General features: G+C 40.6%; 1 protein-coding gene across 1 annotated transcript in view; it reads left to right on the forward strand.

The window, feature by feature from the left end:
• Positions 1–3117: 3117 nt before the first annotated feature.
• The window catches only part of GRPR (gastrin releasing peptide receptor), a 34609-nt gene continuing 18720 nt past the window's right edge, over positions 3118–19006 (forward strand). The window contains exon 1 of the mRNA XM_007092263.2: positions 3118–3902. Within this exon, the coding sequence (XP_007092325.1) occupies positions 3490–3902 (413 nt within the window). The 5' untranslated portion in view covers positions 3118–3489. The remainder of the gene's footprint in view (positions 3903–19006) is intronic.

Below are 19006 nucleotides of genomic sequence, written 5' to 3' on the forward strand. Positions count from 1 at the left end.
TTATTTCTCTTCTTGTGCTGGGTTTGGGGTGTCTTTGCTGTTCTGCTTCTAGTTCCTTTAGGTATGCTGTTAGATTTTGTACTTGGGATGTTTCTTGTTTCTTAATATAGGCCTGGATTACAATATAGTTTCCTCTCAGGACTGCCTTTGCTGCATCCCAAAGGGTTTGGATTATTGTATTTTCATTTTCATTTGTTTCCATATATTTTTAAATTTCTTCTCTAATTGCCTGGTTGACCCATTCATTTTTTAGTAGGATGTTCTTTAACCTCCATGCTTTTGGAGGTTTTCCAGACTTTTTCCTGTGGTTGATTTCAAGCTTCATAGCATTGTGATCTGAAAGTGTGCGTGGTATGATCTCAGTTCTTTTATATTTATCAAGGGCTGTTCTGTGACCCAGTATGTGATCTGTCTTGGAGAATGTTCCATGTGCACTCAAGAAGAAAGTATATTCTGCTGCTTTGGGATGCAGAGTTCTAAACATATCTGTCAAATCCATCTGGTCCAATGTATCGTTCAGGGCCCTTGTTTCTTTATTTATTCTCTGTCTAGATGATCTGTCCATTGTTGTAAGTGGAGTATTAAAGTCCCCTGCAGTTACCACATTCTTGTCAATAAGATTGCTTATGTTTGTGATTAATTGTTTTATATATTTGGGTGCTCCTGAATTCAGTGCATAGACATTTATAATTGTTAGCTCTTCCTGACGGATAGACCCTGTAATTGTTATATAATGCTCTTCATCATCTCTTGTTACAGCCTTTAATTTAAAGTCTAGTTTGTCTAATATAAGTATGGCCACTCCAGCTTTCTTTTGACTTCCAGTAGCATGATAGATAGTTCTCCATCCCCTCACTTTCAATCTGAAGGTGTCCTCAGGTCTAAAATGAGCCTCTTGTTGACAGCAAATAGACAGGTATTGTTTTTTTATCCATTCTGATACCCTATGTCTTTTGATTGGCGCATTCAGTCCATTTACATCCAGTGTTATTACTGAAAGATATGGGTTTAGAGTCATTGTGATGTCTGTAGGTTTCATGCTTGTAGTGGTGTCTCTGGTACTTTGTGGTCCTTGCAACATTTCACTCACAGAGTCCCCCTTTGGATCTCTTGTAGGGCTGGTTTAGTGGTGATGAATTCCAAGAAGAAAAATGATTAATCAGGATAAAACAAACAGAAGCATTTGCAGAATATATATGAAAACCCTTCTTGCATTATTCTTTGAAACCAGGTGCTCTGACTATGAGCTAGAGTACCTGGGATCGTGAAGGATCTTGTAATAACATGTATCTTCATATTCTTTTTCTCAGGCTCTTGCACAATGCCTGAAAACTGGCAGATGTGTGATCAATGTCTTTCAAGTAAATGGAAGGGTTGCTGATTCACCTGTATGAATAGGACCTTTTGCCAGTTGATCCAAGGTCGATCACTCTTCTGACTTTATTGGGCTTTTCCAAAGGAAAACCACAACAGTCATCTCTCTCAATCACCACAGTAATAACAGTTATAGTACTAGCAGCTGGTATTAATTGAGCACTTACTGTGTGCCAAATACTATGGAATCTTAACATGGATAATTTCAGTTAACTTCACAAATTATCCCCACTTTACAGATTAGGAACTTGAAGTTTAAGACACCCAGTAACTTGCCTACATAACTTGTTAAAGCATTACCTGAGGGCGCCAAGATGGAAGCACAGAAACCATATACTACATAAGGTACACTGCTAGCAACTTAAATCAACACCACTAGGCTCATGGTCATTGACTCATCACTGGTGACACTGATGTCCACCGAGTAGCTCTTCCTACTCCAGGCACGCAGCAGCAGATTCCGACTGCTGGCTGAGAGGAACGCCAGCCCTTTGGATTGTGGAGGAGCATGGCAGGCATCTCAATGTTGTCACCTGCCCCTGGAAGTCACCATGACAACGTGCTTGGAGTCTTTCTTGGTGCACTCCGGCCTGGTGTTAAGTGCAAGCTTCTTTACTCCTTATGGATCCCAAAAAACCAAACCTTCAATGACAGTGCCTGTTGGTAACTGGCTTCCTGTAATGTACCTGGAGAGCAGGCTCCACCTAAGTCTTAAAGATAAACCCTTGTGATGGATTTGTAAGTTGTTGGCTAAAGGTCTAAACTCAAATCTAGTTGTACCTCCTCAGTAAAGCCTTTTCTGGCCCCCCACCAAGTCTAAGTTATTTCTTTCCAGTCCCCAATTCCTTGGTACTCTATCTGTAAGTCCTTTTCTGTTAATTTCCTACTCAGGACTTAAGAGGAAAGTTGCTATTAAACATGGCAAGCATTCAAATAAAAAAACTTCAAATAACTGCATCAAAATGCCAGTTCATGTAATTTTTAGATCCAATGAGAAAAATCCCGTTTTTCTGGAAAAGGCTACTGATATTTAAGAATGCAGCTGGCTCCTGATCTTATTTCCCCCTGGTAAAGGGAACAATAACGGCTTGCGAAAGCTATGGGAAAGGGCGCGTGTGTGTTCTGCTTCTGCTTTTCCCAGATGTCAGTTACTAAAGGTTTAAGGCACAAATCCTATGCCGACTGTTCCTCAGTGGCAGTCCCCATTCAAAGAGGCATTGGGAAGGCTGGTGGGACAGCTCACACGGGGACATCCTGTGCATCTGTGTGCATTTAATTCAGATACCGACCTCATTTTATAGCAACCCTAACATGTCATTCTAATGTATTGGTAAAGATGAGAAAATGGGATGTGAGTTTTATCTAGATTCACGGGCATGGATAGTATCAGCAAGATTTGCGGGGCCCTGCAGAGGGCTAGCAATGCTTATTAAATAACTGCCGTAGGTGCTGTATCATAAATGAGAAGCCAAGGGTGTCCGTTAAAGTCTGCAGGTGGATTCTCATCTGGGGAGCGCAGGCTACTGGGCAGTGATTGAAGTGTCCAGCAGGGGGCTGGCATTCTCTGTCTGTACTTAGCCCTGGTTCCTCTTCAGAGCCTCAGCTCAGCAGAGCTGCTGTTTGCTGGTTAAGTCAGTGACGTGCACAGCATCCTGCCTATAGGATTTGAGGCTTTCTCTGTGCAGTTTTTTTTCTACCCACTTTAAACCTTCAGGTTCTAAATATCAGGAAAGATAGGAAATGCCGTATGAAAATAGCCGGCCAAAAGTTCTTTGTAAACTGCAGCCAGGGAGACTCAGACTAGAATGGAGGTAGAAAGGGTTGGTACAGAGTGGGTTTAATTCTGAGCCCTTTCTGGCCGAATTTTTGTTGTTGTTTTGTTGTTAACTTACTGAATAGAGACATGTAGTACATTGGTCAAGTGAAGACCACGGCAGCACCAGCGTCAAAATAGTGCCAGACAGTTCTGAATGCTATAGTGTATATGTACTCTATTTTTATTAAAGAAGATAAAGAGCCCAGCATAGATTTTTATCCTCATCTTCACCCAACTGCAAAATCAAAGTTAAGCAACAGCATCTAAGAGCACTTTTCAGGTGGGAAAGAATCTAGAGGATGGCTCTAAGTGATTGTCTGCTTTTGAACTTGGAAGTGGACCACTTCTTGCACTGCAACATCTCCAGTCACAGTGCAGATGTCCCCATGAACGACGACTGGTTCCACCCGGGGATCCTGTATGTCATCCCTGCAATCTATGGGGTCATCATTCTGATAGGCCTCATCGGCAACATCACGCTGATCAAGATCTTCTGTACTGTGAAGGCCATGCGAAATGTGCCGAACCTGTTCATCTCCAGTCTGGCGTTGGGAGATCTGCTCCTCTTGGTAACATGTGCTCCCGTGGATGCCAGCAGGTACCTGGCCGACAGATGGCTGTTTGGCAGGATTGGCTGCAAGCTGATCCCCTTTATACAGCTCACCTCGGTGGGGGTGTCTGTCTTCACCCTCACGGCTCTCTCGGCGGACAGGTAAGTTCTGGAGGAAAGTCACATTCTCTCTGAGGGTGATAGATGCCTTGGTAAATGAGCCACCACCCTGGGGCAGACAGAGCTGCTTGCACAAAGGGAAGTTCTACTCACACTCCGATTCCCTCCCAGGAATGTTTTTCTTCTGGAGATTACTTCTTGAGTTTGACATACTGGTTTAAGAAAGAAAAGTGAGTGAGTGGTGGGACAGAAGGGGACAAATGAGAAAAAAAATATTCTGAGCATAAGATTGACGTTCATTTTCAGGAGACAAATCGATTTAGTGTTGCTTTTTCCTAATTTCTCCCTCCTTGCAAAATTAATTGAGTGGTGAGAAGAAAAAAAAAAGTCACACCTAATAGAGTTTACACCCGAGGCAAATGTTTCTTAGAAGCAATTCAACGTCATCAGAGAACAGAAAAGTCTCACTGAATTTCTTCCTCAAAATAGGCTTTCAGAAATAAACAAGAGGAGAAAATAAGCAGCATTTCCTTGAAATTTATTTTCCTCAGACTATTTAACTTTTCTCACAGCTGATTTTGTATTTGGCTCTCTTTGTAACCAGAGAGCTGGTTTTTCTAAGTATCTCTTTAGTGAAATAAGCATGATGTGGATTTTTTTTCTCCTTGAGAAAGCTCCATTCAAGTCTGATTTTGAATTTTAATATCTTTAGTGATGTACTTCCATATACGGTGACTTTGGGTTTTTTTTTTCATTGGGGGCAGGGAGTCCAGTGTTTTATTCTGGGAAATATTCATATCTGTGAACTGCATTTCTTGTGTGCACATGTTGCTTTCAAATTCACATGTATTCATTCTTAAAGATTCATCAACAGTCTTTGAACATTTACCGAGCATCTATTCTGTAAACAACTCTTGCTTGAATGAACCAGTCAGGAAATATCTGCAGGTTGTTCACACGTGTGGCTGCATATATCTTACATACCTCTGAGATCTAGAAATCGGACCCAGTGATGGATAGACTCCAGAAACATCATGGAGCATATGGTCAAATGAAGAAAAACCGGAACATTGAGCCAGAGCTTATACATTTTTATTTTAAAATCCACGGGATGATATGGTGTTAAAGATACACACGGATTTGAGAGTGTACCAGGAAAGACAGAGAAGCAGCTCTTGAAAGTTTATACTCTGAAGAGAATGTCCTACATTTTAATACATACGATAGTGGATTCTCATTTTGTAGAGGAACAAACAGTCCCCAGGTGATCTGGCTTTGTCAAGTAATGGACAAATAAAGATAGTGTTATCAGTATTTGTAGACATGTGTTTAGACTTAGCTGCCTGAAGTACACTGTTCATTTTCAAAGGTGGAAAAATAACAGCCCAGAGACAAGGTTTGCACATCGGACTGGACAGACAGGGTTTCTCCGTTCCCGCAGCTCACGTCCAGCTTGTTCTAACCTGAGCGTTTGCCCACCAGGTGCTAATGGCCACAGGCAGTTTCACACGTTGATCCAGGGGCAGGCAAACTCCCCAGCCGGCAGAAGGTCTGTCTGTGGCTCATGACCAATGGCCCGGGGCACCTCGGGATGAGGGCCATTTTCTTGACGGGAAGAGGAGATTTTGCATTCTGGGTTGGTGGGTGTGGAGGTGTTGGGGGGGGTGGGCAGGGAGAAAAGTGAGGGCGTGGAATGTACAAATGCAGCTGCAGGGAGCTTTCGAAGCAGACCATTGGCAAAAAGACTCTTTCAAAAGCCGGTTTGCACCCTTTGGCAGCTCTAGTGTGCTCTCAGCAACTTTATAGTTACTGTGTGTCCAAGTTCGGAAATTTCCAATTTCCAACTTCAGAAATTACTATAAGCTTCCGTGTAACTAACTTTTTGTGCTTTGGTAAAGGCTTGAGAAAGCTGATGGCTCACCTGAATCACAGGTACTGCATCTAACCAATTTCAACAAGAATAAGTATTGAGCTAGTTAAATAATATAAAACTATACTTGTCTATCTCGTTTTAAAAAGCTATTGGAGTCTTATAATAACGTCATGAGGTTGGCAGGGCAAACACACACACACAATCTCTATTTTTTCTCAACAAGGTATGATCTATATACAGTAAAGTGAACAAGTGTATAGATCAGTGTATTTGCACTGTCTTCATAGCAACGTAACCACCACCCGGCTGGAGATATAGAATATCTGGCACCCCAGGAGTTTCTTTTCTGTCTCTTTCCAGTTAATACCCACCCCCAGAGAGAGGCAATCACTATTCTGAGTTCAGTTAACATAGATTATTTTTGCCAGTTCGTTAATCTCATATAAATAGAATCATACTTCTTATGCTTCTCATGTCTGTGAGAGTCATCTGTGTTGGTGCACATAGCAATGGTTTGTTCTTTTTAATTCTTGTGTGGTATTCCACCATATGAATATATCTCGGTTTGTGTATCCATTCTAATACTGATGGACATTGGGTTGTTTCCAGTTGGGGGCTGCTGATAGCCTACTCTGGATATTCTTATTCATGCCTTTTGGGGTACATGTGTGTTTCTTTCTCTTGGGTCTCAGCCTGGGAATGGAGTCACTGGATCACTGGTGGCATATATTTAGTAAATATCATCAAAGAGTTTTCTAAAGTGCTAGTCTGTATTTGACAGGTTGGTAAAAGGATGAACCGGAGGACCCTCCACACTGGGTGATCATCACCAATCATTGGGGAGCTCAAAAAACATACAGCTTCTTGGCTGCTACCCTAAATCTACTGAATCAGGGTTTCTGAGGTGTGAATGGGCATAGTGATAATCATCCGTTCCCACCCCCTGTAGGCTCACCAGCAGTGCCAGCACTCGTTCCAATCTCCCTTCTACAGTCCTCCCTTCCCCCAGGCAAACTGGAATCTTTGTTAATATGAAAGGAATAACAGTTTTCTGGAAAAGTTGATACTGCTGCCACTGTGTCAAAGGGAGACTTCAAGGCAGTCCCAGAAACCAGAATTCTGGGTTTCACACAGCTGACCATTTGCAGATTTGCATTCAGGCCCCTTTACTTTTGGTCCCTGCCCTACCTCTCCTTTCATGGTTTTTTCCCCTTACACATGCACCTGGTGGTTAAACTGACGAGTTCCTGGCTCTGCTTCCTTGCTTATGCTTTTGTGCACATTCTCCAGAATGCTTTCTCCTTTCCTACATAGAAGATTCTACTCCCCGTGTGATGTATGGGCTGGGAATGGGTGTCAACAGTCCTGCCTTTTAGGCTTTTTGCTGCCATTACTGCCCATTTCAGGGAGTCGGACCAAGTCACTAACACTCTGACCTTAGTTGAATCATCTGTAAAGTAATAGAGTTGAGCCAGATTATTTCTAAGGTCTCTCCAAAGTTTTTCAATTCTGTCATCTTGCCTATCATTTGGAATTTGGCAAGCTTCCCCCTTAAAGCCCTAAGTGGGACCTTTCTAGCCCGAAGTTCCTGACCCTACTCTAAACACAAAGTTCATTATCTGAGACATGAACTATCTTGTGACTTCTTTCATCTTCCTCTTTTGAAGTATTTCACTCATTTGTCTTTTTTTAGCCTCATATATTCATTGCTTTAACTTTTCAAGTAGATTATTAAGGATGCTGAGGGCAGAGATTTCTTACACATCCTTATATCTTCCACAGTACCTCACATGGTTCTTTGCACCAAATGTATGATCAGTAACTATTGGTTAATTAAAATTATGGTTAATTAATGCACACTTTTCTTCTCATTCTTATTATTCTTGTCTTTTGGAATTCATCTGAAAGCATACTCCTTAAAATGTTTAAAAACACGGTCACCGGCTTCTTACCTCTTCCTCTCTACTAAGCTGTCATTGTTTGAGTAAATGAGAGAAAAACCTTTCTTTCTGATTCTATAAATAGATTTGGGGGATGAAGAGATGGGTGGATGGATGGACAGATGAACAGACAGGTGAATGGCTGAGTGGATGGGCAGATGGATGGACAGTGGTTGGATGGATGGATGTATTTTTCTGCATACTGCTCTTTCCTATCAGATGCCCATTTCTGTACTAGGCACTTCAGTATTATGTACATGGAATTTAAGACCTGAATTGGACCCTCAACAGGAGAAGGATGAGGAGAGTTCGTGTTTTCTTTTCCAGTAAATGTAAAGTTTAAAGCTATATTTAATGTTGACAGCATATAATGCCCACGTTATATTGTGCCTGCTTCGGTATTATTTTTCAGTGCTATTTCTGCTAGAATGGAGCTGGCAGAATGAATCCTAAGAGTAGATGTATACAGGAGTTCCAGTGTAATTGTGATCCTTCTTTGATTCCATGGAAAAGACCGTTCATAAGTTTTCCCCTCCCTTGTGATTTGGAATGTGGGAAGAAACAGGAAAGTGTTGCATTTATGCAAACGTCTTGAAGTACAGATTCTTCGCATTCATTGCAAGGAATTTATGAGATAATGTAGTTTTCAACCTTTCCTGATATCTCAAGTCACATGGTCGAACATGTTAGCCACTAATCACAGTGGTTATTTAAATTTAAATCTAATTTAAATCAAACTAAAAATTCAGCTCCCTAGTCACACCAGCCACATGTGAAAGGCCCAGTAGCCACATGTGACTCTACTGGACAGTGCAGATACAGAACATTTCCATCACTGCAGAAAGTTCTCTTGGAAAGAAGAGAGTTTGCTCTATGTCTTGGGGTCCAAATCTCCTTTCCAAGATCCATGCTAGCTGATCTCTCTCATTGAGAGTATCAGGGATTCCTCAGATGGGCAATTATCAAATGCCTCCTAGCTAGCTTACTAGCTCCTCTAGTAAGAGGACACTAGCCACAGCTTGGGTGATGTTTGAGCAGCAACAAGTAGAAGTCATCTTGAAGTTCAAACCCTTGTTTGACAGAGACCGAAAGATGGAATTTGGCCTTGTCACAACAGGTTCAGAGTACAGTCAGACTATAATCCTGGCTTTCCTCGTTCTAAGTCCCAGTTCCTTCGGGGAAAATGGAACCTTTTCTTCAGAAACCATCAAAACACAGAGTCTGATTCCATTTCCCTTCCCTGGACAGCGGGAGCTACTGATCTCAAACCCTACTATTCTGAGGGAAGATAACCTGAGTGACTCCACGGTGGTGCCCTTCTAAGGGGATCCAAATGCTCCACTAATGTTCTAGAGGCCCAGCCTCACGGATTCCAGGGAGATTGGCCTTTTTTTGCACAAGAGAAGAAAATTTAATTTCTTGCAAAGCATCTTTTCCAGAAAGTCCCTCTGTTGGAGGGGTTTACATGAGCCAGCAGTCCATAACTTCTCCACAGTATGACTTTTCTGAAGCATACACTGCCTCTCTGGAAAGGAGACTCAACTTGTGTGTTCCCACAGTGACAGATCTGTGGCGGCTCCTGGCAGACTCTGGAGTGCCCAGAGGGCAGATGCAAGGCTCTTTCAACTGGAGTGCTGCGGATAGAAGGGCAAAAAAGAATTTTGACCTTGTCTCTTACATGTTATCTTTTAAAGTGTTAGACTTTTATGTGATTAATTAAGTATTATTTCTGGCAACTTAATATGAATGGAGGCAAAAAAAAAAAAAAAAAAAAAAAAAAAAAAGCACAAACTTGATCATGAAACATACTGCATAGCCTGAAAGGGCTTCCTGGTGAGGTTTTTTGAACTGTACTTGTCAATAACATCCTTTGAAAATAGACTAAATTAGCATTTTTGCACTTGTAAATCCTCCTGGTATGTAGGGTTTGCATAAATTCTCTCTTAATTAAAACACACGTTTTGCAGAATAAAAGAAAAAAATTTCTCCATTCCTCTCTTTCTACCTCCCCATAATGGAACAAGGGATTTTGTTTACTACAGTCAGCTTTGAAATTCTGCTGATTAGTATCTGATATTTGCTGCTACTTGAAAAGATCTGATTTGCCTAGGAACCTCTAAGAGGCTGCTGGTTCATTTTACACATTAAACATCAGTTTCTATAGGAGGTCTTCATTGGTCACTCAGTCTAAAGGAATGACCAATGCTATTCCATCATCCAGTTTCTTTTTTGGGGTTGACTGAGGTGTAACTCACAAACAGTAAACTTTTAGGTGTACATTTCTCTGAATTTTGACAAACTTACACACCACCAGCACTACAGTCTAGATGTAGAACATTTCCATCACACCCAGATACTCTCCTGTATCTGTGTGGTCTACCCCCTTCCTTCCTCCACCCTCAGCTCCTGGAAATGACTCATCTTTTCCAAAATATCATATAAATGATATTATACAGTGTATAGTTGTTTAAGTCTGGCTTCTTGCAACTCATGTTGTTGCATGTATCAGTAGCTCATTCCTTTTTTTTTTTTTAAGTTTATTTATTTATTTTGAGAGAGAGAGCAGGAGAGAAAGAGAGAGGGAGAGAGAGAGAGAGAGAGAGAGTGAGAGAGAGAGAGAGAGAGAATCCCAAGTAGGCTCTGTGATGTCAGTGTAGAGGCTGACATGGGGCTTGAACCCATGAACTGTGAGATCATGACCTAAGCTGAAACCAAGAGACACTCAACAGACTGGGCCACCCAGGCACCCCCATTCCTTTTTATTGCTGAGGTAGTATTAAACTGCATGGATATACCACAGTTTGTTTATCCCTTGTTCAGTCAACGGGCATTAGGATTGTTTTCAGTTTTGGGTGATTATGAATTGAGGTATGTCTTCATTTCTCTTAGGTAAATATCATCCAGTATTATTTTCTTGAGAATTATTTTGTTCATTTATTTGCTTACTTGTTTATTGTCTATCTTCTACCACTAGAAATATAATCCCCCACACAAAATGGGAGGCTATCTCATTCACTGGCATATTCTCTGATACTAAAACAGTCCCTAACCTGTAGTAGATGCTTGATAAGTGTTTGTTGAATACCTGAGTGGATGGAAAATGAAGGAAGGAATAAAGAAATGAATGAATTCTGGTAGGTCTTACTCAGAGAACCAGAAATGCTGGATTATGGTTTGTGAATCATGTTCATTCCCTTTGATGGTTAACAAATGGCTGCAGTAGAATGGTTATTCTAACCCTAGATGACAAGACCTTATCCAGGTTTTATGGGAACTGTTTGGAGGACGGTTTTTAAGAAAAAAACAAGTAAAATTATGAACAAAAAGTTAAGTAGAGCAGTGAATGTTTGAAAATATTTAGAAACATGTTATATTTGGAAATCACAGTGTTACAAATTTAAATAAGTTGATAAACTCAACAAACATCACCAAATCCAGAAAACATAATATCTCTTAATTAACTGCCTGATACATGTCCATCACACTTCTTTTCTCAGATATTTTGACTTCATCCTCATTTGTCTCGTTTTTTTTTTTAATTTTTTTTTTTTAACGTTTATTTTATTTTTGAGACAGAGAGAGACAGAGCATGAACGGGGGAGGGGCAGAGAGAGAGGGAGACACAGAATCTGAAACAGGCTCCAGGCTCTGAGCTGTCAGCACAGAGCCTGACTCGGGGCTCGAGCTCACGGACCGTGAGATCATGACCTGAGCTGAAGTCAGATGCTTAACCGACCAAGCCACCCAGGTGCCCCCTCATTTGTCTCCTTTTAAAATGACAATGGTTTGGTGATATTCTTTCCTTTTTTTTTTTAAGTCTATTTATCTATTTTGAGAGAGAGAGAGCATGCATGCATGAGCAGGGGAATGGCAGAGAGAGAGGGAGAGAATCCCAAGCAGGCCCCATGTCGTCAGCACAGAGCTCCAGTTGGGGCTCAATCCCACGAACCGTGAGATCATCACCTGAGCTGAAACCAACGAGTTGGACACTTAACTGACTGATCCACCCAGGCGCCCCAGTGATAATCTTTTCTATAGAGAAATTAGAAAAACAAGTCAGACTTGCCACATGGTTGATTAAAATTGACTTTTTAAAAAAAATTTTTTGTAATGTTTTTATTTTATTTTTGAGAGAGAGAGCACTAGCTGTGTAAGGGCAGAGAGAGAGGGAGACACAGAATCCGAAGCAGGCTCCAGGCTCTGAGCTGTCAGCACAGAGCCCGACGTGGGGCTCAAGCTCACAAACTGCGAGATCATGACCTGAGCCGAAGTTGGACACCCAACTGACTGAGCCACCCAGGCGCCCTGTAAAATTGACTTACTATTAATGAGAGGTTAGAAAAGTTTCTGGGTGCCTCGGTGGCTCAGTCGGTTGAGCATCTGACTCTTGATTTTGGCTCAGGTCATGATCTCATGGTTTGTGGGTTTAAGCCCCACAGTGGGCTCTGCGCTGACCCTGTGGAGCCTGCTCGGGATTCTTGCTCTCCTTCTCTCTCTGCCCCTCACCCCTTTTCTCAAAATAAATAAGCAAACGTTAAAAAAAGATAAAAGTTTATTTCAGCTCCATAACTCATTACTGGTTATGTCATGTATGTTTAGATTATTATAAAATGTTTAAAACTATTTGAGAAAGCCAGTATCAAATTTCTTTCCTATATGGGCCATACAATTTCACAGTATTTAAAGTTTTGTGCCTTGAGTAATCTTACATACTCATTTAATTGATGATCCCCATTAACCTATTTGCCATGGATGCCTTTGTATTATGTTTTAAATTTTCTTCATCCATGTTGGTATTTTGTGGGTATGCATAACATGCGTGACTTTAAACAAATGTCTTTGCTCTTTGTAATTTGGCTACAGGTTTCTGTTCTATGAACACAGACACTCTGATAAATTTGACTTTGCTGATGTATCAGGATTTAAATCTACCATGTTATTTGTTTTTTATTGGTCTCACCTGTTTCATTATCCTTTTTCCCTTCTTGCCTTCTTTTAAATTAATGAAATATTTTAATTATTCTACCCCTCCCCATAAGTTGAATTATATAAACTCTTCTTAGCATTCTTTTAGGAGCTACCCTACAGTTTACAACATGTATCCTTGACTTATTCGAATTTGCTATAAATTAGTACTTTCCCACTTCCTGGAGAATTCAAGGATCGCAACCCAGGGACACTTTATTTTAATTCCCTCCTGCCTTTTTTGGGGGGGTGGGGAGGGACTATTTCTATTTTATATTTTAATTCTCTTTGTATTTTAAAACCCACAACTCATTATGTTTACTGTTTTACATACTTTTTGTTAGTTTTTTTACATTTACTCACATATTTATCTTTAAATTTAAATTTATTCCTATATTTACCTTTTCTGTTGCTATTTCTTCCTGCATCTCTGTGACTTCATCTGAGATCATTTTACTTCGGTCCAAAGAATGCCTTTCAATGTTTCACTCAGTGTTAAGTCTAATGGGGATACATTTTCTATTTTTGTGTGTGGAAATGCCTTTATTTGATGTAATCTGGGGAGGATATTTTCACTGGGCATAGAATTCTAAGCCGGCAGTTCTCTTTCACACTTTGAAGTTGCCATTTATTGTATTCTGATTTCTACTGTGATGACAGATATCAGTTTTGTTGTTGCTTTTCAAAATTATTGATTTTTCTTTGACCGATTTTAAGATTTTTTCCCGTACCTTTGGTTTTCAGCAGCATTGCTGTGATGCACTTAAGTGGTTTTCTTTGTATTTTTCCTGCTTGAGATTCATAGCTTTACTTAAATCTGTGGCTTGAAGTTTTAGCCAGTTTTGTAAAGTTCTCAACCATTACAACTTCAAATATTGCTTCTGTCTCATTCTCTTTTTCCTCTCCTTTTTTATGCTGTCTTCATATAAATAGGATACTGTAGGTTAACTTCAAGCTTTTCAAGTTTTCTTCCTCCTTTGGTTGTTTTTGCTTTTATTGAGGCAGAAAATTTCATACCAGGGTCAGGCCTCAGTTACTGGGAACTATTTTAGTCACATTTTCGTCTCACCGTCTCACCATGTCCCATAAATTTCCTTCTCCTTTTTCCTTATTTGCCAGCCTTTTTTCTCACTGTACTTCAGTCTGGCCATTTTCAGCTCACAAATCCTCTCTTCAGCTGTGTCTAGTCTGCTTCTGAAGCTTCCACTTAATTATTAACTTCAGTTTGGGTATATTGCAATTCTAGGATTTCCATTTTAATTTCTTGAATTAGTCCCAGTATATTTTGAAATCCCTCTCTGGTAACTCTATAAGCCTGTTTCTATTATTGATTTTCTTCTCCTGTGTTTTGGCCATCTTGTTTTGCCTCCTGGTATATGAGGCAATTTTGTTTGACTACCTGATTTTGTATATAATGAATTGTAAATAATTTGAGGCTCTGGATGTTATTATCATCCAGAAAAGATTAGCTCTTGCTTCTTGCAGGCAGTTAGGTGGCAGTATACCTGACCCAACTGGGGACCGTGCAGATTGGAGGCTGAGCTTTGGTCTTTGTGAGAATTGGTTCATCCCTCCTCCTGGGGTCTACCCCTTTGGGAATCTGAACTGAAAGCCTGGGGTGTTTACCTGGCCTCCTCTCCTTGGTGGCCCTTGTACTCCATTTATTGACCTCCTTCCTTCTAAAACTGCTGGAAGCTCCACTCAGCTTTATGTCTCTGCTGCTGATTGAAACTTAACAAATGCTTTAAGGGGAAAATGATGCTGAACAATAGCTTCATTCCTTTACCCTCCTCTCCAGGATTTTGGCCCCTTGAATCCTTACTGCTTTGGTATTTCTCTGATGTTTTCAAAGAGATTTTCTAACTTTTATGTTAGGAGAGTTGCTCAGCAACAAGCTAGTCTGCTGTTATCAGAGGTGGAAAATCCCATACCACCTCTCTTAAAGACCTGGTCTGCTGCCCTCAAAACTCTCCATATCCCAGTTCCTCTAAAGAAGAGTACAGAACTTCCTAGCCAGACCTGTAGGATCAGCATTCATAGCCTCAAATTAACTCAGCAATTTAGATTCAGAGAAGTGAGCTCTGGCTAACTTCAAAGTGAGTAAGTGAGGAGTCTCAGCTGAGGCCTGCAGCAGTGGGCCCTGCCAAATATTGTAGGGACATCAAAGCCTCTGGGATCTTTCAACCAAGCCAGGACTCTTAGCCCCAATATGCGGGAGCTAGAGCCAACATTTAGTTATGCAGTGATTGAGAACAGCTAAAATTTCGTGGGAAGACAAGAGCCAAAATGTTCCTAGGTACATTTCTTTAAACTTCACTTCTTTATTACTTTTTCTTTTTCTTTCTTTTCGTCTTTTCTTCTTCTTTTTTTTTTTTTTTTTTTTGGTATTGTACACAGACCAATTGGTCAGTGGTAATAGGAAAGAAGTAGGGAGAAAATGCGAAGTGCAGCACATAAAGACATTTATTTCCAGTGTGAGAAGAACTTATTGTGACAATAATAATATGTCCATGTGACTCACTTATTTCTTTATGTTGTGTACATATAAATAGAATAACTACAGGTTAACTTCAAGCTTTTCACGATTTCTTTTTTTCCCATTGGTGCTGTTCTTTGTTTGTTTTGTGTTGTTTTGTTTGATTATCAGGCAGTTTCATACCAGGGTCAGGCCTCTGTTATGAGAAATACGTTAAACACACAAAAAACAATACAAAATTGATGTAAAAACAAAATTACAGTTGTTTCTCCATGAGAGCATATGGGAAACACTTATTTCTTTCTAAAGAAATAGCAGTCAAAACAGATTTTTAAGAATTTCATTATTTTCTTTTCCCTTTCCACGTTAAATGATTGGCAACACCACAGGAGAACAGAAAAATCAGAATTTGGCATCTTTTCTTTCCTAGCTTGTCAGCAGAGGTGAAATTAAAGGTTAAAATGATGGTTTGAGGAAAACATGTCATATGGGATGAAGAGAAGTGTAGTAAATATTTAGTTTTAAGCATCCTTTACTGGTGCTTTAAAAAGACCTGAGACTCTGAAGTGCTATAGTCAAGTATAACTAACTTGGGGATCCAGAGACCCAGGTTCTAGTCTTGGTTCTCAGCTAACCAACCATGGGACCTCTGTGGGCACTAGTTTCCTCTTCCATATGTGAAGGAAATGGGACTTGATAACTCCTAAGTTTTCTATTCCATAATTATACAGAAAACAGCTTCGTCCTTAAACATGTACTCATATGTCTGACCATGATAAAAGCACTTCATAGACTGGCCCAGCATCGTCTATTCTGAGAGTGCCTCACAAAGGGGAATGTAATATGTAAATATCATTCTATTGTTCTTTGAGGGCTTTACCTGGGTATAGCCTGCTTCCCCAACCAGAATTTTAAATCCTTAATGGTCACGGACTTTTATATCCATAGTGTCAGGCAGAGCCTGAGATACTAAATTCGTACTTACCTTGCTGATAAGGTCACTAAGCATCCTAAACAATGAGTGTTTGATACTGGAAAACCAACAGCAAAGGTCAGTGGCCTATTGTCTTCATTATCACAAGTTAATAAGCCTAACAGGCAGAGTGCCATGCGAAATGGAAGACAGGCTCTCTCCTCCATTTAAAGAAGGAACCAACAATTTTGGTATGAACAGGCAAGAGAACAACAGAATGTTGTTGTTCACACATTCAGTGCACATAGGCCAGGTGCCGGTAAACATTTTTTGTCAAGGGCCAGATAACATTTTCAGCTTTGTGGGCCATAAGGTCTCTGTTGGAACCACTCAACCGGACATTATAGCATGAAAGCAGCCATAGGTATTATGTAAGTAAATGGGCATAGCTGTGTTCCAGTAAAAACCTATTTATTGACACTGAAATTTGAATTTCATGTACTTTTCACATGTCACAAAATGTGATTCTTCTTTCTTTTTCAAGTTTATTTCTTTATTTTGAGAGAGAGAGAGAGAGACAGAGAGAGAGCAGGTGGTGGAGGGGCAGAGAGAGAGGGGCAGAGACAATCTCAAGCAGGCTCCACACAGGTAGCACAGATGTGGGGCTCAAAATCACCAACTGTGAGATCCTGACCTGAGCCGAAACCAAGAGTGGGATGCTCAACCAACTGAGCTACTCAGGCACTCCTGATTTTTCTTTAGATTTTTACCCCAACCATTTAAAATATAAAAACTAGGGCGCCTGGGTGGCTCAGTCAGTTAAGTGTCCAAATCTTGGTTTCGGCTCGGGTCAGGATCTCACAGTTCATGAGATCAAGCCCTGCACTGGGCTCTGCACTGACAGGGCAGAGCCTGCTTGGGGTTCTCTCTCTCTCTCTCTCTCTCTCTCTGTCTCTCTGTCTCTCTCTCTCCCCCTCTCTCTGCTCCTCCCCTGCTCACGTGCTCTCTTGCTCTATCAAAATAAATAAATAAACTTTATAAATAAAATGTAAAAAGTATGCTTAGCTCATGGACCATATGAAAACAAGCAAGCAGAGGGACAGATGTGGCCAGTAGATCCTTAGTTTGCTGTCCCTGACGTAGAAGTGTGTGGGTGTTTGCTGAGGCAGTCACTCAGCAGTGGGTGTTTACTATTTTTTTTTACTTGAGTAGAGTTAGCACACAATGTTACCTTAGTTTCAGGTGTACAGCTTACTGATTTGACAAGTCTATACACTATGCTGTGTTCACCACAAGTACAGCTACCTTCTGTCCCATTATGTCACTATTACAATATCAAAGTAGGACCTAGGGGAATCCATGACCCCTGTCCAGTCAGCCAGGACAGATTTCCAAGGGGACTTAATCAAGACAATATAATAAGAATCAGACAGCTGTGTGGTGCTTTAAAGTATGAGGCATTGTCATATCATGCACATTTGCTTTCAGATCAAAAATTGAGAGTCAAACCAACCACATATCTTTAAGATAACTGTCTTTTCCAGTGTGCCCTGGGTCCTCTGTGATACTAACAGTTGTGTAAATGAAGAAAATGAGAGTTTAAAATCAAGGCTGAGCTGGATTCCAGCTCACATGGATAGTGGGCATGGGGGCAGAGGCTTCCTGCTGCTCACGGGGGAGTAAAGATGTGACCAGGCTCTGCTCTTCTCCCTACCTCCTCCGAATGTTTCACCCTCGTGCCTGGTGCTGCCTCCTCTAAGGTCTTTTCATGTAAGCAAGTGACTTCATGTTAAGCAAGTCCCTTTAAAAGTATTCAAAAGGGGAATTGTGCTCAGGGAGAATCATCTCCTCAGTACCTCCAGCAACTCTTCTGGGCTTGAAATGGTTAGAGAAATAGGAAGTGTTTGGGCCATAAGAGATCTCTTGGGAAAAGGCTGTTAGCATTTTTCTACTAAAATGTTTAACTGAAAAAAGTCATTCAAATGAACTGTCTAGACCACCTTCCTTGATGATATCTTTGCTGACTCAAAGCAAACTTTTTCAGTTGATTCTTAAGATGCCCCCAAAGTTGCATGGTGACAAACTTACAAATTTTTCTTCCCTCCTTCCGTCCCTCCCCCCTCCTTTTGCCTTCCTTCCTTCTGCTTGTTGTGGAAAAATATACATAACATAAAATTTACTACTTTGATCATTTTGAAGTGTACAGTTCTGTGACATTAAGTACATTCACATGGTAGTGTGACCTTCACCACCATCCATCCCCAGAATTTGTTTCATCTTCCCAATCTGGAACTCCCTACCTATTAAACAGCAACTGTCCTCCCTCCCTCCCTCCCTCCCTTCCTTCTTTCTTTCATTGTATTTTTTTCTCTTTCTTTTATTGTTAATTTTTGAAGGTCACATTTAGTGGAGCACTATTCATAGTGAAGACAAATTCAAAAGCATTGAATTTGAAAAGATGTCTGAGGGGCACCTGGGTGGCTCAGTCAGTAAGCTTCTGACTTCAGCTCAGGTCATGATCTCACGGTTTGTGAGTTCGAGCCCTGCATTGGACTCTGCACTGACAGCTCAGAGCCTGGAGTCTAATTTGGATTCTGTGTCTCCCTCTCTCTCTGCCCTTCCCCCACTCACACTCTGTCTCTCTCTCAAAATAAAATAAACATTAAAAAAAAAATTTGGAAAGATGTCTGAGTTTGAGCCCTGGCTCTTCTAATTGTCAACTGTGTGACTTTGGGCAAATCACTCTATAGGTCTCAGTTTTCTGATCTGTAAAATGGGGATAAGGGTATTTACTTTTAAGATATCATATAGGACTATTGTAACTTTTGAAATGGTGAAATGAAATAATGTGTTGACTTCTTTTTGAAATGTTAGAATTCCTAGTCAAAAGAGTGAATGTAATTAGCATGACTGTTATTTAAAGTTCATAAGGTTGCTGAGAGGATGTTGTTGAAATCTCAACCAGCTGATAATCAGTGG

This window comes from Panthera tigris, chromosome X (genome assembly GCF_018350195.1).
Source record: "Panthera tigris isolate Pti1 chromosome X, P.tigris_Pti1_mat1.1, whole genome shotgun sequence".
NCBI classification, from domain to species: Eukaryota; Metazoa; Chordata; class Mammalia; order Carnivora; family Felidae; genus Panthera; species Panthera tigris.